The following is a 20,445-nucleotide window of genomic DNA, read 5'->3' on the forward strand; positions in this document are numbered from 1 at the left end:
GCTATAATAAAGATACTCATTGACTAATAATTTGCTAATCATGTCACTACTGGAACTAGTAACTGGTATGAGTTTAACTTAGGTAAGTATTTTGTGAGTGTGTACTGTGTTAATACGTGAATTTTTTGGTCGGTGCTAGGTGCTTTTACGTGTACTTCGCCCTTCAATCCTCATTAAAGCCCTATTAGAGAGGAACTATTAACTCCCACAGACACAGCGGTAGACTGTGATTCAGCAAGCTGAGTCCCGTGGTCAAGGCCACTCAGCCAGCAGTTGTCTGAGTTGGGTTTCTAAGCCGGAGATGTCTGGCCCCACCCCAAGCGCGCTGTTGTGCATGCTTAAAAATGTGATCCAGTGTTTGTATTTGTGGCAGTTTTAAAGGCATCAAGGTCAGTAGTAGAGGGAGGAGGGAACCCCTGGAATCCTTTAACGGGGGAGATCCTGTCAGAGGAATGTGGATTTCTTTTTCCTCTTAAAAATGTTTTTCTAGGGGCACCTGGGTGGCTCAGTCAGTTAAGCAGCCGATTTCGGCTCAGGTCATGATCTCACAGCTTGTGAGTTCAAGCCCCGAGTCCGGCTCTGTGCTGACAACAAAGAGCCTGGAACCTGCTTCGGACCCTGTGTCTCCCTCTCTCCCTGCCCCTCCCCTGCTCGTGCTCTGTCTCTGTCTCTGTCTCTCTCTCAAAAATAAATAAACATTAAAAAATTTAAAAAATAAATAAAAATGTTTTTCTAGGGGCGCCTGATGGCTTTGTCGGTTAAGCATGACTTGACTTCAGCTCAGGTCATGATCTCACAGTCGTGAGATCGAGTCCCACGTTGGGCTTTGTGCCTGCTTAAGATTCTCTCTCTCCCTCTCTCTGCTCCTCTCCCTCATTCACGCTTTGTCTCAAAAAAAAAAAAAAATTTTTTTTTAACCGTGTTATGTCACTATGTCCAGCTGCATCATAGCCTAAGAGCCTCTTGTAAGCCTCCTTCTCAGGGAACTGCTCTTTGAGAACATTTTTCACACGCAGCCTCAGAACACACATATGTGCTCCAGTGTGAAGTCTCTGGAGAGGGGAGGATGATAGGTCTTCTTTTGCAGTTTTTGAGGTTCCACTTGATATAACTGTTATCCCCCCCACGCTATCTCAATATAAAAAATTATAATAATCAGGGCACCTGGGTGGCTCCGTCGGATAAGCGTCCAACTTTGGGTCACGTCACGATCTCACGGTTTGTGAGTTTAAACCCCACATAGGGCTCTGTGCTGACAGTCCTCTGTCTCCCTCTCTGCCCCTCCCTCCCCTCTCTCTCTCTCTCTCTCAAAAATAAATAAACATTTAAAAAATTATCATAAAATATTGAAATCTTATCCCTCTCCTATGGCTCATGGAGGCAGTCTGTAACAATTAGGGTAGTAATAGCTAACATTTATTTGAACGCTTATGCTGTGGGGCGGGTCTATGCTTCGTGATATAATATGGGTTACTTATTTCATTTTCCAAATAACTCCACGAGGTAGGCATTGGGATTTGAAAGGATCAATAAAAAACACTCATCTTTTCCCTAAATTCTGAACCAGTGTAGAGGTAGAAACGGATATCCAACAGAAGAAGATCAAAATGCCACCTCCAGTGCTAATGATTACCGATAATTGGGGAACGAGGCTTGGGACTACCAGCCAATTAGGATTGCAATACTTTCCCCATAAACAATACAGATTTACCTAGTCGCAGTCCCTGCCAGCCCCGGACAACCACAGGCTTACTGGCAAGGGCACCTGCCCCTATCTCATTTATAGTGTGGAAGACCTGAGAAGGATGAGCACGGTCTACTAACAGGCAGATCCCAAGTGGAGGGGCGGGGGGCGGGGGAGACAAGGGTGAGAAAGGCGGAATTGAATATGTGCAACTGTATCTCTTTCTCCCAAACTCACAAATCAGGTAACTGCTTTCCTTCTATGGAGAAAAGGAAGTGAGGAGGTTGAGACAGGTTAAGGATGTCACATTTGCTGGAGTCCCTGACACATGGAATCAATCGAAAGAAGGCCTTTGTCCCCATTTGTAGGTATTGTACATAGATCTGTCCTACAGATATGGCAGCTGGGGCACTGAGACACTAAATAAGAGTTGCGATTAGTGAGTAGCAGAGAAGTCTAAATGGGGTCACTCTGTAAGTGATGGATGGAGCCAGGAACACTGGGGTGGGCTTCAGTGTGGCTCAGGTACAAGACAAAGGGAAATTCAAAAGGGAGGGCAGATGTGAGAGGCACACAAGCAGAAGCCATGAGTTGCACTCGCTGGTTATGAGAGCTGGGGAGTTGTCAAGGGGACTCAGAGTGTTCTAGTACGCCTAGTTGGAAAATACTGAAAGCATTAAACGTGTGCGTACGCGCGCGCGCACACACACACACACACACACACACACACACACACTGTGTTTCCAGGGGAGAATAGCCTGTGCTCTTTTGGACATGTGAGTTTGAGGTACCCCGGAGGCTATCGGAAGTTTGAGTCCACAAGTTGAGGAATGTCGGCAGCAGAGAGGCAGATTTGGGCATTGTCCCTTTAAGGGTGAGTGCTGGCTGAAACTAAGGGGGGACTAAAGTAAGAGCAGCAAAGGAGGAGGTTCAGTTTCACAACTGAGTTTTGTATTTGAAATAAGCCAAAAGGTTGGAGTTGGTAACCTTGAGCGACTTGCTCTTGTCTAAAGGCAAGCCTGGCTGCGGTTCAGGAATTGACCTCATCTTTTAACCGGAGCCCCGGTGCATGACACAAGCTTACAGCCCACACTGGTGTGCCGGACGGCTTCCATTTGTCCAAGTTCACTGTTTATCCATTTCCACCCTGGGAGACGGACGTGTGGGCTGCATCAAATGGGTCCCCCTTGAGTCCAGCTACTGAGAGGACTTGGAAGGCATCTGGAGTGCGAGGCTGGTGCATTTGTGTCCTTGGCTCTTTTACTGTCTGATCCTTGTGGACTGGCTGCTTTCCTTTGCTCAGGATTTTCTATGGTGACTCTATAGAAGGTTCCAGTAACTGTCCTTCAGACCTAGAGGTGGTAATATCTTCCACTATTACTACCCCCTGGGGACTCTACTGACCTTTGTTAGAGTTTATGAACACAGCTCACATCTTTCTAAATGTCTTTGTGGAAGCCTCCCCAACTTCCTGGCCTTGGATAAAAAAGGACCTTGGATAAAAAAAACAAAACAAAACCAAAAAAAAAAAAAAACACCTAGTAAACCAGAAGGAATTTATGGTCTCCAAGGCACCAACCCTACCCTTAATAGGCAGAGAGGGGCTTCTAATCGGGGGGTCTGTGACCTGGAAGGAGACAAGAGAGTTAGTACAGGATATGCAAACCCACATGCACACACAGCATCCTCATCCATAAACAGAGTAATATCTTACACAGTTGTCAGGCTCTTTCAAATGTTTGTAAGTGCCTTAGTGATTTGTAAAATAAAATATATTTGAAAATACCGTGAGATTCATTTTAACTGTTGTCTTTATATCTTTCTTAATCAGTAAACATATTAAAAATATAACCATTGCTAGAGTGCCTGGGTGGCTCAGTCGGTTGAGCATCTGACTCTTTTTTTTAACTGTCCTTTTTAATGTTTATTTATTTTATTTTTGAGAGAGAGAGAGAGAGCGTGTGGGGGGGGTAGAGAGAGAGAGGGAGAGAGAGAAAGAATCCAAAGCAAGATCCATGCTGTCAGCACAGAGCTCGAAGGCAGGGCTTGAACCCATGAACCGTGAGATCATGACCTAAGCTGAAATCAAGAGCCGGGCATTTAACTGACTGAGTCACCCAGGCACCCCGAGACACCGACTCTTGATTTTGGCTCAGGTCATGATTCCAGGGTCACGGGGTCGAGCCCCACATCGGCTCTGTGCTGAGCATGGGGCCTGCTTGGGATTCTCTCACTTGCCCCTCTCCCCAACTCGGGCTCAGTCTCTCTCAGATAAAATTAGCACATATGTGTGTGTGTGGCCATGTTTGGCTAAGGAAACATTTTATTGATTTATTTTAGGAAATATTTTTAAACGTTTAGTGCAAACTCACACATGAAGAAGTTGGCAACTACTTCCAAGGCCTTTGCTGTTAAAATTCACCAGACTTTTCCTTGGGCCCCAAACTAGGAGAAAGTAGAATGAACCGGTTCCGTTCTAACTCATTCTATCAGGATCGAGACAGAGGTGACCACCCACATCTTGAAAGAATTTTTGTAAAATCCTTTCCAAGTTTTTTTATTTCCAGAAAGAAACTCAGGTCCTCGGTCTTGAACCAAAAAGTACACCACATTCTCAGCCTTGGCAACACCTTGTCCTTTGCGTGACCTACTGTGGCTCAAGCAGTGAGCAGAGTCTGCGGAGCGCAAAAATAAACATCTCTAAGGGCCTGTGGAATTTGATGGCCTGTGCAGTGTGTGAGGCAGACCGTGGGCTGAGTGCCAGGCCCTGTAGGTGAGCCCTCCAGCAACCCGTGTGCATTTTTAGCCTCTCTCTTGGTCACCAGAAAGGCCAAGCCTTGATTAGAAGCGCGGGATTTTCAGCCTCACACCCACCTCTCTTTTTCAGAGAAGGGAGAGGGGCTGAAAATGGAGCTAATTGACCCTGTCTCTGCGAGGATGTCTCCATAAATTCCCAGTGGTGTGGGGTTCGGGAAGCTTCTGGTTTGGTGAACGCATGTAGGTGCTGGGAGAGCGTCATGGCTGGAGACAGCGTGGAAGTCCCGCGGCCCTTCCCACATCCTTGCCCTATGTGTCTCTTCCATCTGGGTGCTCATCTGTGTCCTTTATCATACCCTTTTACAGTAAACTGGTAAATGCGAGCAAGCGTTTCCCTGAGTTCAGTGAGCCGCTCTAGCAAGATAGTTGAACCCAAGCAAAAGGTCATTAGAACTGCCCGTCTACAGTGTGTTGGTCAGAAGTTCAGATGACATCCTAGGCTTGTGTCTGGTGTCTGGAGGTAAGGTGAGAGGCAGACTTCTGGGCCTGAACCCTCAACCTGTGGGATCTGACACTCTCTCTGGGTTGACAGTATCAGAATTGAGTCGAATTCTTAATGGTGTGGGGGAAACCTCCACGTGTCTGGTGACCAGAAGTGACAGAAGCGTGTTTTGTGTGGGAGGTTAAGGAGACTCACAGGAGAGAAACACCCAGAGGGAAGAACCAGGTTTTCCCTACTCAGGAAGGAAAAATCTGAGTTTTTATATTATACTAGCAGTGAAGTTGTGTTTCCAGGTTTAGCCTGGTCGGGGGTCAGGATCTGGCCATGCTTGGTGTACTCAGTGAGATACATTCACTTAAGGCTCTGTTACCCAGATGCTGGGAAGGCTGGTCAACCTGGTTTGACAGTGGGTTAAAAGAACAAAGAATGATGGGTAATTTCTTCCCCCCATTCCTCAAGCTCCCCTTCCCCCTTCCCCATGCGATTTGAGAAAATGTCCAGAACGTGAGAACTGGGGATATTCATTCCCTAAGTATTTATTGAGTGCCAGTGTCCGAGGCACTGAAGCGTCAAGGGTCCCCGCTCCCAGGGAGTTCACACTCTGTGCAGACTTCACTGTGGCTTTCAAACGGCCATTCTCCACGACCCTGTATGACCTGAGGGGTTAAGTTCTAGCCCACCAAAATAACAGACTGGTCTCCCCTCCCATTCCAACCACATGGCAGCAACAGCGATTACAGAGCGAGGAAAATGTTGTGGTATAGACAGGCGGCACTGTGCTCCAATAAAAGGCTCTCTGTCAGCTAACAGAAAGACCCTATGAAATTCATCACAAGCCCCGAGGTTCTCCTCTGCAGCCAAGAAGCCTCTGATATAACATATTCTCACCTAATAACTCCATGTGCCGTAAGAGTGCAAAATTAGACTCTGCAAGGCCACGGAGTTAGACTCCAGGATTTATTCACTGAACCACACAAATGTTGAACGCCAGCTTCATACCAGACACTGTCCCAGGCCCAGGGATCTCTGACTGCATATTGTGTGTGTGTGTGTGTGTGTATACACACATGTATACCCACACATATTTTTATCAAAGAGGGCTACAGCTCAGGCCTGTCACTTCTTTTACATGCCCTTCCAAATAGGAGAGAAAAGAACTCCGTCACTGCAGAAGAAAACAGTAAGTGGGAGCAAGCTCCTGGTTATGAGTTGTACCATCAACAAACTATTAGACGCAGAAGTAAGCATTTTTTCTGACGTTGCCTAGACTCAGCAGCTTCTGTGGGTTAGGAGCTGGCGGCGAGGGAAAGAATGTTGCTTTCTGCTCTCTGCGCCTTACGGGAATCACAAGTCGTACCTTTTTCTCCCTTGTGTAGACCAAATACCATATAAATTGCTCTGCTGTTTATTCTAGGTCTTCCGTAACGTATTCCTGTCCCCGAAGTCTCACACAAGGTAGGAACTTGAGCAGCTGCCTTGCCAGAAGTCAGAATTTCTCAGTTTAGTGCCCAAAGGTGCCCAAGAGACAGCCCCAGCATTCTGGTCGAAGTCAGTAGTTGTACTCCCCTGTTACCAGGATCTGTTGGAGGACTAAGCAGAGAGAAGCAGAGAGGAGAGGGGGCAAAAGCGAATCATTAGTTTTTCTTTACTAAGAACAATATTTTTCATAGCACACATGTGATATCATTGAGCAACAAAAATAAATAAATCCATATGTGTTAGGAGTCATCCCTAAGACCCAGAGACTCCGATGGAAAAAATAGGTGGGTCCCTGAGCCACAGACTGTGCAAACCCAAGCAGAGAGGACTTTCTTTAACTTCCCTCCCCATTCAGTCCTTGTCAGAGCTTGTGTTTGGCCCAGGCTACAAGTCTGCAGGGTTACCAGCTGGAATGCTTTGCTCCACTGCTATAAAGGCTATAAATGCTGTGCAGAAAAGTGTTGGAATCCTCTCATGGCATACTTGGAAGATTGCCCTTCGGTGTACCTGGCGTCCTCTGTGATTCCTCGCCACTGAAAGGATCAGTCAACTTGGATAGATTTCGGCATCTTCCGTGGAATGAACATGGTAACTGTCTCTCTCTTTTAGGCATTTATAAACCTCTCTCAGCACTGTTTTGGAGTTTTTAGTGTAAAAATAATGCAAATGTTATGTCAAGTTTGTTCCTGGACATTTCATGGTTTTTGATGCTACTATAAAGTGGTATTTTTAAATTTTAATTTGTAATTGCTCACCCTAATATATAGAAATACTATAATTGACTATACAAGACAAAATAATAAATTCCTGTTCGTCAAAAGTAATAGCTTCTGTTCTTCAAAATACAACACTAAGGAACGAATGGGCAAGCCACAGAATGGGAGAAAATATTTGTAATACATATGTCTACAAAGGGCTTGTATCTACAACATACAAAGAATTTTTATATCTCAATAAAAAGACAACCCCCCCCCAATGTGCATGATATTTGAATAGACAAAAGAAGATGTATGAGTAGTTAATAAGTACATGAAAAAACTGGTTAGTATCCTTAATCATCAGGGAAGCACAAATTAAAACTAAAAGGTGTGGGGCATCTGGGTGGCTCAGTCGCTGAAGCGTCCAACTCTTGGTTTCAGCTAAGTTCGTGATCTCATGGTTCGTCTGTTCGAGCCCTGCATCAGGCTCAGCACTGCTGGTGCAGAGCCTGCTTGGGATTCTCTCCCTCTCCCTCTCTCTCTGCCCCTCCCCTGCGCTCTCTCTCAAAAATAAATAAATAAACTTAAAAAGAAACTACAATGTGAATCCATCATACACTGGAGCATCTGGACTTCTGATATATTACTAATAATATTGTACAGCCATTTTTGAAAAGTTTCTTCTAAAGTTAAGTATATACTTACAACATGACTCGGCAATTTCATTCCTATGTATTTACTCAAGAGAACGAAAATAGATGTCCACAAAAAGACTTGTATAGGCGATGTCACAGAAGCTTTGTTCATAATCGTCTAAAACTGGAAACAACATGTCCATCAACAGATGACTACATAAATAAATCGCAGTATATCCATTATATAGGTTACTATTCAATAATAAAAAGGAATCTACAGATGCACACAGCAACCTGGATGAATCTCAAAACATTATCATGAGTGAAAGAAGCTGGAAACAAAATAGTCCCTGTGGTGTGGTTCCATTTTTATGGAATTCTTGACTGACAAAACTAATCTATGTCGGACAGAAAGCAAGTCAGTGGGGGCGTGGTGCTGAGGTTGGTTGAGACTGACTTCAGAGGAGCACGAGGGAATATTTGGGGTGATGGAAATGTTCTATATCTTGGTTGTGGTGGTTGTGGTTATGTGAGTGTATACATCAAAAAGTCATCAAAACAAAGACTTAAAAATGGGTGTGTTTTATTGTGTATGAATTGCACCTCAATTTCAACACGTTTCTAGCAGCCTTTGCAAGTTGAAAGTACTCTCTTGCATCTTCGCTCAGTCTTCTGGGATCAATATTTAGCCAAATCCAAGGTTAATCTCTAAGTAAGTGTTGTTTCTCCTTTCTGTGGTGTTTATTCCTCCCTCTCCTCTATGCCTGTCTGGCTTCGGGGAGAACTCATGCGTAATGGTGGAGGAGGTGGTTGGCATGCAGGTCCCTGAGTTCGCACTAGCCTAGGCACAGCTTTCCTTGGTGTTGGTGCCTGGGCGTCCTGCCCGCGACTCTCATCTGGCTGGTCTCTGGGTGTTGGCTTCTGTCCTCACTGTGTACCATGCTGATGCATGTGCTACTGGTGAAACTTACAGTCCGTACTGCCTTTATGGCCAGGACCTGGGGGGATTCCCCATCTTTCTTGTTGCAGATCCTCGTGTGAAGATCAGCCATGATTTCCGTTTGGCTCAGCCTGTTTCCCCTTTGCCACAGCCCTGCCTCTCATCGCTTAGATGTATTTCATGTCTCCATTGAGAATACGGAAGAGCATCTGGGCCACTTCTGTGTCACATGGGAGGTGAGGGACGGTCAGTAGGCACTGTCTTTGGCTTTCTCTCTGCCCTGACACATCACAGGCCAAGGGCACCCAATGAAGTTGGGTCTTTCCACAGTTACCCACAGGATACATAGCACAAGCCTCCTTATTGCAACCCCCTGCCCCAAATACCCAGTTTAATTCTTCGCTACACCACTTACCTGCCCCTGCTCAGGACTCGAGAGAATGGGAAAGGCAGCTCATCACTCTTCCTTTAAAAAAAAAAAGGGGGCGCCTGGGTGGCTCAGCTGGTTGAGCATCCGACTTCGGCTCAGGTCATGATCTCACGGTCTGTGAGTTCGAGCCCCATGTCGGGCTCTGTGCTGACAGCTCAGAGCCTGGAGCCTGCTTCAGATTCTGTGTCTCCCTCTCTCTGACCCTCCCCTGTTCATGCTCTGTCTCTCTCTGTCTCAAAAATAAATAAACATTAAAAAAAAAAAAACAAAAACCTTTCCCCTTCATCTCTGGGCAGGCTTCTACTTTCCCTTTGTGTGGTGGAAACTTCCCCTACAGCACAATCCTATGGTTCCTTATTTATGGATGAAGTTATTATGGACAGGACCCATCTTGTTTCCTACAACAATAAACTTCTGGGCTTAGCCTTAATGATAGAACGGGGCCAATGAGAGAAAACCAGCTTGCCAACCTAATATCAAGAGATATTTCCAAAAATTATCTGCAGTAGAGGAATATTTTAGAAATGCCAGAAAAAAAAAAAAAGACTGGCAAATTTCATGATTCTTAAGTAAAAACAAAGAGTAGAATCAATCCGAGTTTACTGAGAGTGTCTGGACTACCAGGTAACTCACCTATGGGTGAAGAAGTCCTTAATAATCAGTCACCTGGTTTGAAACATCAGTAATTCAACTCCCTGGTTTTATAGATCAGGAAATGGTAGCAGAGAGGAGGTGATTTGCACAGGGTCATTACTAAGTAGTATCAGTTGGACCCAATGGTCTTGATTCCTGCTCTTGATATCTTTCTCCCACACACCCTTAGCTGTTTTGTGGCTGCAAAGCAATTAATAAAGAAGCGTACTTGATGAAGGTTAAGGCACTGGACATAGAAGGGAATGGAGGAAGGAAAGAATAATAGAAAGACCATGTTGGGAGCCTAACAAAATGAGTGGTTCCAGGACCACTGTGGACTTTTCTCTAGCAGTGTCCTGACTGTAAGAAATATGTGGGTCTTCTGACAGAGATCACTTCAGAAAACTTTACTGAAGGCAACATGAAAGATTTGCCCCCAAAATGTAGTGCTATATTGGAAAGTTATGGACCATTGGCAAGAATTCTTTGCAAATGTCTAGATTTTTGAAAGCAAGGAGGATGAAGTGAAATTGAGCATATAGCCTAATTTGTACTGTGAAGGAGTAATCTTAGTGGGACATCATAACATGGAGCCTCTTTTGTTCCAAAAAGATTTTTCTGAAACCAGAATGAGATGCAGAATGCAATTATATTTCAGTGGTTGGACGTCAAAATGAAATAAATTGGAGGCTGATTAGTAAAATGACAAACTACGTGATGGTAACATGCTTCCTTTGCATACTGTTTTAGGTATACTGTTAACTCAGTAAAGGACTTTTTCATTATATTTGTGCCGTATCGGGCCAGTTAATTATTTATAAGAATGTGCAGACTAATACTGTAGGGGACCTGCAGGTTGCTCCAAAGTCTCTATGAAACTAGGTTAGCCTGGTCTAACTTGTGCTCTTCTGAAGGCGTATAAATCTAGTAAGTGACCTGTTTTGAAAGAAACACGAGTTATTTTTTGGGCAGTATACCCTTGTGTTATTAACCTGTGGGCTCCCTCCCCTTTCTTTCGTCATGAGCACTCACACGAATGGGTGCTCAGCCTTCACCATTATTTGCACGGCTTGTTGAAAGACATGCCCAATAGCCGCTCTGAAATCTGGAGGGTGGATGGGCAGGCGCACCGTCCAAAATCCGCCAGACCACGCGTCTCCACCTGCATCTCCGCATAGCGCTGCCAGGTGAGTCCCTTCTCTTCTCTGGGCTTCAGCATCATCACGGTAAAGGGGAGAAGACAGTGCCCAGCTCTGAGGCTTGGGAGGCTCACGTGTGCCTGCTCAAGAGGACTGATTAATCATAGGACTGCGCACCGATGCTTTCAGAGCTGTTTCTCCCCACCCTGGAACCCCGTGAGAATGTTCCTGGGTCTGTGGTGTTACCCAGGTTGACTTTAACTTAACAACAGACCTCTGTTCGCTGTGCCGTCAGCTCGGCGCTGCTTGGGAGGGTTACTCCCCTCTTTAATTTGGATTCATGCAATTGTATCTTTTGAGAGATCCTCTCAAGTTGGTCCTTAACTCCTAGATTGTGGGAATGCCAGGGAGAAGCTGCTCGGCTGAAACAAACGGAGACCGCAGAGGCGAAGTAAAAGTTAATGATGCTTAATATTTTTGTAATGAAACAGAACGTTTTCTTTTGCCAGGCCTTGTTACCTACATCATATCTTCTACTGAACAATCACCTAAGTTTCATTGTGTTGCATCAATAAATGATACAGTTCTTTCTAGTCCTCGAGAAACTATGCAAAGAAAATTTTCGTGCGCATGTTCACGGTGCAGGAGTGGATCTGAATTACCTAAGAAAACTATATATAAAATGGTATCAAATACAGTTTTGAAAATGAATCATAACAGTCATACTGGCTGTATACTTTTCTGCATAGTCTTTCCAACTGCATTCCTTCTGGCACAGTCTTCCTACTCTTTGTGACGGTTACGAATATACAACTTTTACATGAGTTTCATATCGCTTCCTTCCCAATGCACACACAATATTAGTGGCGGCTTTTTGCCTTACCATTGCGTCATGTTTTCCCATATTACAATATTATCTTCTTGCTTATGGTTTTAAAGGGGTGGATACTGTTCCATTTGTTGCTTGTGTCATAGCTCTCGAATACTTCCCAGTTGTTGAGCACTTAAGTTGTTTCTGTTTTATATATTATTCATAATGCAACTATTATTTTTCACCCATAGTGTCCATCTTCTCTTAAATTGTTTTCTTAGGATAACTTCCCAGCAATGAGATGACTGTTCAAAGAATTTGAACAACTTTTTAATTCCTGATCTATCGCGCTGTATTATACTGCCTCCTTGGGCATTCTATTTTTTAATTTTTTAATGTTTATTTATTTTTGAGAGAGAGAGAGAGAGAAAGAGAGCAGGAGAGGGGCAGAGAGAGAGGGAGACACAGAATCCAAAACAGGCTCCAGGCTCTGAGCTGTCAGCACAGAGCCCAACGTGGGGCTCGAACTCTAGAACAGTGAGATCATGACCTGAGGTGAAGTTGGATGCTCAACCTACTGAGTCACCCAGGCATCCCTGTTTGAGCATTTTTGAACAGCACTGGGGAGCACTGACTGGGGATGGTCCTTATGCTGGACATTTATGGGTTCGTGGATGTATAGTCTTAAATTGGAACACAGCTTACCCTTGGGGTTATTTTAATGGGAAAACCTATGAAGAGGCTAGGACCGAACCAAGGCAGAGGTTTCTGAGTTTGGCTTTTTGACTCATACAATTGATTCTGTCATTTCATGACACTTGCCACCTCATTATGTCTAAGCAGTGAGTTATTTCGTTGTGTGTGTGCAGGTGTGGGCAGAACTTCAAATGCTAGTCCCATTAAAATTGTGAGAGAGAGATGTGCTGGACGAAAAGTATCCCATAAATGTGACCCACATGTGGCTGTTCAAGAAACTTGGAGTTATGGCAATGTGGTACAGGCAGACGTTCAAAATCTGTTGCAGGAGCCTGTCAGGTGTCGTATACGAGTGAAACGGCAGGGCTGGGCGATACAGGAGGTCAGGGACGGGGTGACGTGGGGAATACGGGCCTTATCCAGGAATGTGCTGGTACTTGACTCCCTCTGATAGCTTCAACAAAGGAATGCCAGCTCGGTATCTTTAGCACTTCCAATTTTTCAAGAGAGTTTGGAAATCTAAAGTTTTAGGTGTCTTGGTCCATTTGGGCGACTGTAACAAAACTACCACAGACTGGGTGGTTGACAGACCTTTATTTCTCACAGTTCTGGAGGTGGGAGGTTCAAGATCAAGGTGCTGGCAGGATTGGTGTTGGGTGAGAGCCTGTCTCCTGGTTCCTAGACAGACTTCTTTAAGCTGTGTCCTCATATGGCAGAAGGGGTAAAAAGGAGCTCTCAGGGCCCCTTTTATAAGGGAACTGATCCCATTCACTGTGAACTCACAGGCCACCAGTTTGTTCGGGTGGCTTTAAAGAGGCACACCTGTAAGGTTCTACCGTGAGCCGTTTCCTTCAAAAATTGTGGTTTTAAAGTAAAAGATATCTTATTAGTTTGATTTGCCCATCATTTACCAAGTGGTACATAGCCCGTGTTCCAAACAATGCGGGCTTCGCCATATTTGAAATGGTGTTGCATTGAATTAATATTATTTCAGATTTCTTCTGGTGACCATGATACAATCGTACCGACCACTGAGTGATTTGCTCAGTCCAGTGGAAAATGTATCTGTCCTCTCAAAACTCTTATTTTCATCTCTTAAATAATTCATCCCTAATGGTAATTTAAGAAGTCTGTTTAATATACTAAAAAATACCCTGAGAAACACCTTACGTCACCGTTCCTGTGAGGCCAGAATCCAGGACAGCTTAACGGGGTCCTCAGCTCAGGGTGTCGCAGGCCGCGGTCAAAATGTCAGCCAGTCTGTGTTCTCAACTAGAGGCTCAGTTGAGGAATAGAGGAATAGAGGAAAAGAAGTCGGCTTCCGAGATCACTTAGGATGTTGGCAGAATCTGCTTCCTTTCTGCTGGAGTACTGAGAACTTCAGTTTTCTGCTGTCTCCTGGAGGCCGTCCTCAGCTCCCAGCAGGCTGGCCACAGTCCCCTCCACGTGGCCCTCTCCATAGGCAGTGTGCAGTGTAGCAGCTTGCTCTTCAAGGCAAGCAGGAGAATGAGAGCTTTCATTTCTAGCATGACTGAGCCTTACACAGGATGCCATCATCGTGGGATTCCTGTCCAGTCACCTGTGCCCTACTCTGGTTAGGAGCAAGTCACGGGTCCCACCCACACTCAAGGGAGGGATGATACAAAGTCACAAACACAGGAGGAGGGACCATAGGGGTACGGTAGAGTCTGCCCGCCATAGGATTTACAGTGCCCTAAATGCTGCCTGGCGCATGGTACACAGCGAGTGCTGGTAGTTGATTGAATTAATGTTGCAGCCATACTTTTTGAACACGTATTGCTGTTTTTTTCCCAAGTCTGTGGTTTATCATCTGGTTTTATTTATTACACATTTTGATATGTAGGAAAGGTTAAATTTTAATTTAGACAAATCAACCAAATTTTCCCTTGGTTTGTTACGTTACTTTACATCTCAAGGTGCCCTTCTCCTATCTAGAGATCAGATAAATATTTGCCTCTATTTTCGCCTAGATTTTTAATGATTTCTTTTTCCTTTTTTTTTTTTTTTTACATTTAACTCTGACCTATCTAGGGGCGCCTGGGTGGCTTGGTCGGTTAAGCAGCCGACTTCTGCTCAGGTCATGATCTCACGGTCCGTGAGTTCGAGCCCTGCGTCAGGCTCTGTGCTGACAGCTCAGAGCCTGGGGCCTGTTTCAGATTCTGTGTCTCCCTCTCTGTCTGCTCCTCCCCTGTTCATGCTCTGTCTCTCTCCGTCTCAAAAATAAATAAACGTTAAAAAAATTTTTTTTAAACTCTGACCTATCTAGTAGGTTTAGAACTAGAGGGAGAGGTGTAACATGATACAGTGAGTGATCCTTTTTTTCTCCACTAATCTTTGCTACCTTATTTAGCTATATTGAGTTATTATATACTTGCTGCTGGACTGTCTATTCTGTTTCATTTATTTGCCTTTCTCTTCTTGCTTTAATTACACACTTACAAAATACAGCATTGACAAAAAATTTTTCATTAAAAAATAAAAATTACAGCGTCACCAGTCAGAAATGCCAAAGAAGTTACTATCAGACTCATTCAGTGTAATAATTAGGTACGTGGTCTAAGCTGTGGTAACAGAGAGACTGAAAATACAGAGGCTCAAATAAAATTGAAGCGTTTTGGTATTTTGTGTAACTGTGCAAAGGTATGTGTAGTCCAGAGCTAGAGAGGCAACCCTTCTCCACCATCATCTAGGGACCCAGGCTCCTTCCACCCCATAGCTGTCCAGCCCCCAGGGCGCTGTCCTGGTGTGTGTGGGCAAAGCTGTCTCACCCTTACATCCATGCTCCAGTCTATGGAAAGGGAGTGGGGGAAGTCCTGGGAAAGTGCCTTGGCCTTTGAGCTCATGAGCCAGAAATGGCAAATTATTTTTCCTTGCATCCCTTTCATTTAGACTAAACCATGTTATAAAGAAGATGTGGTGTGTATGTATGTGTGTGTGTGTGTATATATACATGTGTGAGTGTGTGTGTGTGTATATGTATATATATATGTGTATACACACACACACAATGGAATATTACTCTGTGATAAAAAAGAATGAAATCTGCCATTTGCAATAATGTGGATGGAAATAGAGTGTATTAAGCTAAGCTAAATAAATCACAGAAAGACAAATATATGATTTCACTCATGTGAAGTTAAAGAAACAAAACAGATGAACATAGGGGAAGGAAAGGAAAAATAAGATAAAAAACAGAAAGGGAGGCAAATTATAAGAAACTCTTAAATACAGAGAACAGGGACGCCTGGGTGGTTCAGTCGGTTAAGCGTCCGACTTTGGCTCAGGTCGTGATCTCACTATTTGTGAGTTCAAGCCCCGCGTCGGGCTCTGTGCTGACAGCTCAGAGCCTGGTGCCTGCTTCGGGTTCTGTGTCTCCCTCTCTCTGCCCCTCCCCCACTCACAATCGGTCTGTCTCTCAAAAATAAATAAAACATTAAAAAATTAAAAAAAATACAGAGAACAAACTGAAGGTGGCTGGAGGGGTATTGGGCAGGGATTGGGCTAAATGGGTGATGGGCATTAAGGAGGGCACTTCTTGAGATGAGCACTGAGCGTTACATGTAAGCGATGAATCACTAACTTCTACTCCTGAAATCATTAGTACACTGTATGTTAACTAACTTGCATTTAAATAAAATTTAAAAATTAAAAAAAATAGGCTAAACCATGTTGCCACATCCACCTTCAAGAGAGGTTAGGAAATATGGTATCAAACTGGGCGGACATGGATTTGGCTAAAATTTAGGAGGATCTGTTATTAAACAAGGAGAAGGGGTATCAAGGACAGCTAATGGCCTTTGCCCCAGTCCAGGATCCATAGCTACAAATAACCGTATTTAACAGGAAAAGAATGATCATTTTTGTCAAGTGAAAAATCAGCCTTTGGATATGACCATAAAATATAAACATGTCCTGGTTTTTGGTTTTAGATGGCCAGTAACCCGTGTGCCAGGTAGCAGTCTGTGCCAGTCTTGAATGCCAACAGGAAGTCACTGGACAGAAAACCTCTTCCAGGATCACAACTGGGCTATTGAAGTAACTCGAAAAAGAGGAAAAAAAGAGCTGAGGCCATGGCAAAAAGAAACCGAGTTCGGTCTACCTCTCCTCCAGATGGAGGCTGGGGCTGGATGATTGTGGCTGGCTGTTTCCTTGTTACCATCTGTACTCGGGCAGTCACCAGGTAGGTGGGATTTTCTTCTAGATTTATTAAGATGATCTGCCTTGTCTTCTAAGTCTGCTTTGTTCTATTTCTGAACCTCTCATTGTGAAAATATCTGTGTATATGTACAGGGTGTGTGTGTGTGTGTGTGTGTGTGTGTGTGTGTGTGTGCGCGCGCATTTCCTTTGCTTGGATATCTTTTTCTTTGCGAGGAATGTGATTTTCTAATACCTGAAAGTCCTGGATAGTGGTGTCTTCTATAATATCTGGCACATACACCTGACATGTGAGGACATTTTGAGACTAAATGTTGTGGCTATTCCAGCCGTTTGTTTTCGTAAACAGCTCATCCCAGAAAAGAAAAATACATAAGGTCAAAACAATCCTTGAAAACCTCTTGGCTCACCAGATACTGAGCTGTTGGAAAGCTTAATACCTAGAATTTAAATTCTTCTGCTTCCTTTTACATTTGGCTGGAGGCTAAGTTCTAGGTTGAAGGAAAGTAACAGCGTAAGTACAGGCTTCTCTCATTCTTGTTCATTTCTCCTCGTTCTTTTATCCAAGGCCCTATTGTTGAATATGCTTAAGTTTAAACCCATGTACATTGGGACTCATTCATCTCACTTCTATTTGGAGCAAATGTATGCTTGAGGTCTGCATGTGCTAGCTCTTCCCTCTACTTATGCCTTCATTGAAGTAGAACTCTTTACTCTTCTCTGGCAACACACCCTTAGCAGTGACAGAACGTAATTTGCCCTGAAAACTTTATTTGATGACATCATCAATAAAAGCATCAGTGTTCCCTCCTGTAACAAATATATAATTCAGGAAATAAGCAGGCTCTTTGTGTTTGGTAAAAAAAGAGTTGGTTGATTATGTATCATAGAAACCTATAGATTTGTTTAACATAATATGGTATTGGGTCTGATTTTTTTTTTTTTTCCATCTCTATCATGGGTCTTGTGTTGTGAGTGTGAGGAGTCATAGAATTAAAAAGGAATCTTTTGGTTCTTACATGCGGCAGCTCCCATCATTTCCATCATGGAAAAGTTCTGGAAGTGACTTCAGTGCTTTATAAGGAGGTTGATATCTTTATAAGGAGGTAGTGGAGTCTTCATGACCCCTTTTATTTATTTATTTATTTATTTATTTAACGTTTATTTATTTTTGAGACAGAGAGAGAGAGCATGAACGGGGGAGGGTCAGAGAGAGAGAGAGGAAGACACAGAATCTGAAACAGGCTCCAGGCTCTGAGCCATCAGCACAGAGCCTGATGCGGGGCTTGAACTCACGAACCATGAGATCATGACCTGAGCCGAAGTTGGACGCTTAACCAACTGAGCCACCCAGGCGCCCCTCATGACCCCTCTTAGATGGAATAGTTTTATATATCCCCACGAATAGATTAGGACACTGGTGCTAACATAGGTTAAGTGACTTACCTACAGTTTTAGTCTAGTGGGACAGAACTGGACTGGATTTCTAGTCTTTTTTACTTCTTGTCTTGTTTACTTGCCATTGCATGTGCACATATAATCCACCAACTCTTTCCAACACAAACCAGATTATCTTCCTATCTCATTATTTCTCACACATGCACCGTATCTGCCCCATCTTCCATACACATGTATATATTCACACACATATCCTCTGTTAGTGCCTTTTCATTGTGAGAAGTGACTACTTCAGTCTTCACCTTTGTTCTGCTCTAAGATGTAGGCACTTTGAGGAAGTTCTGTGGCCAGTTCCTTGTCCCCTGAAACACTCTGCGCCTTATCCTGTAGAACAGTGTGGGATCACCAGACGTAGGTTTTTAAAAAAATTGCCTTGGTGATGGAATCGTTGTCTTAAGATCTTACTTCCTAATCTCCATATGGTTGTCACACCAGTGATGAGAAGTCATGGTGCCAGGGGACGGCTGTTTCTAAATTCTTCTAACGGAGGCTCTCTACCCTCCTTGTCCTGTTGGCAATTAGTCATGTTAGTTGTCACCCCAATTCATGTACAAACAACTACACATTAAGGCTTGGAGACATCTGGATTGTTTGAGTGTTGTACTCTGAAACTATGGAAGTGACTTGGGGCAGGTGTCTGTAGAAAATTGGGGACTTACCTCAAGGACACTGATTTCTTGATGGTCTTTTATGCTCATTGGCATCTTACATGGCTTGTCTTGTTTGGCAGGGCATTGAATCTCATTTTTTTTTTCTCAATCACAGTGGAATTGCTGTGGAACCCATGACTGTCACCCAAGGCTGAAAATCTTGCATATTTTTTTCGGTTGTATCCTTAAGTTTTCAACTTCAAGTTAATGGAAATCAAGTTCCCTAATATCTAGCTATACGTTCATTGAGGACAATGCTCTATCTAGGTGTTTTCCAAAAACACAGAGATGCTGGAACACCGCCTGGTAGGCTCGGGCACAAATAACTGAAATACAAATCCAAATGGGCTAAGTATACATCGGATAAAAACAGCGTGTAAAATAACGCTGGTGAGAGAGGGGTTAATTCTGATCTGGGAGTTCAGGACAGCTTTCAAGAGAAGTTGTCCCTGGAGTGAAGTCTTGAAGAGTGGATAGTATTTGGCCAGGAGGAAATGAGAGGGAGAGAGGTTTCAAGCTGCATTAGGTGCATGTACTTTATCTGCTTTCCTCATTTTGTGATAACAGTGGGCAGTCCCCCTTCCTGAACTGCTAAGGGTTTAGCCAGAAACCAGAAGAGCATTGTGGCAGGTAGCAAAGACCTGTTCTCAGAGGTTAATGGGAGAGGCTGAGAGGGGCATAGCTGAGCCGAATTAAGTTTAGAGGAGAAAAGTGCAAAGGCACGGCCAGCATTGGAACTCAGTGTCGTGAACAGGCAGCAGCCAATAGGACTGGAGATAGGGCCAAGGAAAGCGGCCCCTAGGGTGATTTGTCAGTTCAGAGGATCAGTGCCTATTCTACTGTGCAATTAAGTCTTTTTTTCCCTGTTTAAACTGTATACTTAAAAATTAAACCATACTTCCAGGTGCTAAAAATTTGAACAATACAGAGATGCATAAAATAGTCTTTTTCTCATCGCTTCCTGAATGTCAGTTTCACTGCCCAAAGTTAACCTTGTTATCAGCTTCTTCAGGCGTGCCCCCCCCCCAATTTAAGAACCTTACATCCATCTGTAAAGCATATTATTATTCTTTTCCTTGACACCAATAGGATCATACTGTACACACTGTTTTGAACTTATTATTATTTTTTGCTTAATAATATCTCTTGGAAGTATTTCCATATTCAGCACATACAGCTCTACCTCACTGAAAAATAACAGCTTAAGATTCCATCACAAGGATGTGTGCATAATTGATTTAACACATTTTGATTGAAGGACTTATATTGTTCCCTGGGTTTTGATTTACAAACAATGCTACATACAGTCATGATCCAGACCACTTTAAAATCAGCTTTCAACTCTTGCCTTGTAACTGACGTGCTGCCTTACACGTAAAGTTTACATAAAGCTCGAAGTTGTCTAGGCTATTAAAGCCGTCATTCTCATTTATTTATACTCTCTGTTCACTAATGTGTGTTGAGTACTTATTTTTTGCCTCAAGATATCTTATTACCAAACACATTCTCTATTTCAAGAATCACATTTCATCGTGAAATTATGTGACATTCTGTTTGTAAACTGACAGCTTGAGTTGGAGTTGATGGTTGAAAAAGCAGTACTTGATTTGAATGTTCAAAGAAAACCTCCAGCTGTAAGACCTAACTTTTCTCAGGGCACCTGGGTGGCTCAGTCAGTTGAGTGTCTGACTCTTGATTTCAGCTCAGGTCATGATCCCAGAGTTGTGGGATCGAGTCCTGCATCAGATTCTGCACTG

General features: G+C 43.7%; 1 protein-coding gene across 1 annotated transcript in view; it reads left to right on the forward strand.

The window, feature by feature from the left end:
* The window catches only part of SLC16A12 (solute carrier family 16 member 12), a 55,328-nt gene that overhangs the window by 16,183 nt on the left and 18,700 nt on the right, over positions 1–20,445 (forward strand). Inside the window, 4 exon segments of the mRNA XM_030334715.1 lie at positions 6,358–6,398; positions 6,859–7,010; positions 16,355–16,491; positions 16,494–16,605. Coding sequence (XP_030190575.1) covers positions 16,401–16,491; positions 16,494–16,605 — 203 coding nt within the window. The 5' untranslated portion in view covers positions 6,358–6,398; positions 6,859–7,010; positions 16,355–16,400.

This window comes from Lynx canadensis, chromosome D2 (genome assembly GCF_007474595.2).
Source record: "Lynx canadensis isolate LIC74 chromosome D2, mLynCan4.pri.v2, whole genome shotgun sequence".
In the NCBI taxonomy this organism is placed as follows: Eukaryota; Metazoa; Chordata; class Mammalia; order Carnivora; family Felidae; genus Lynx; species Lynx canadensis.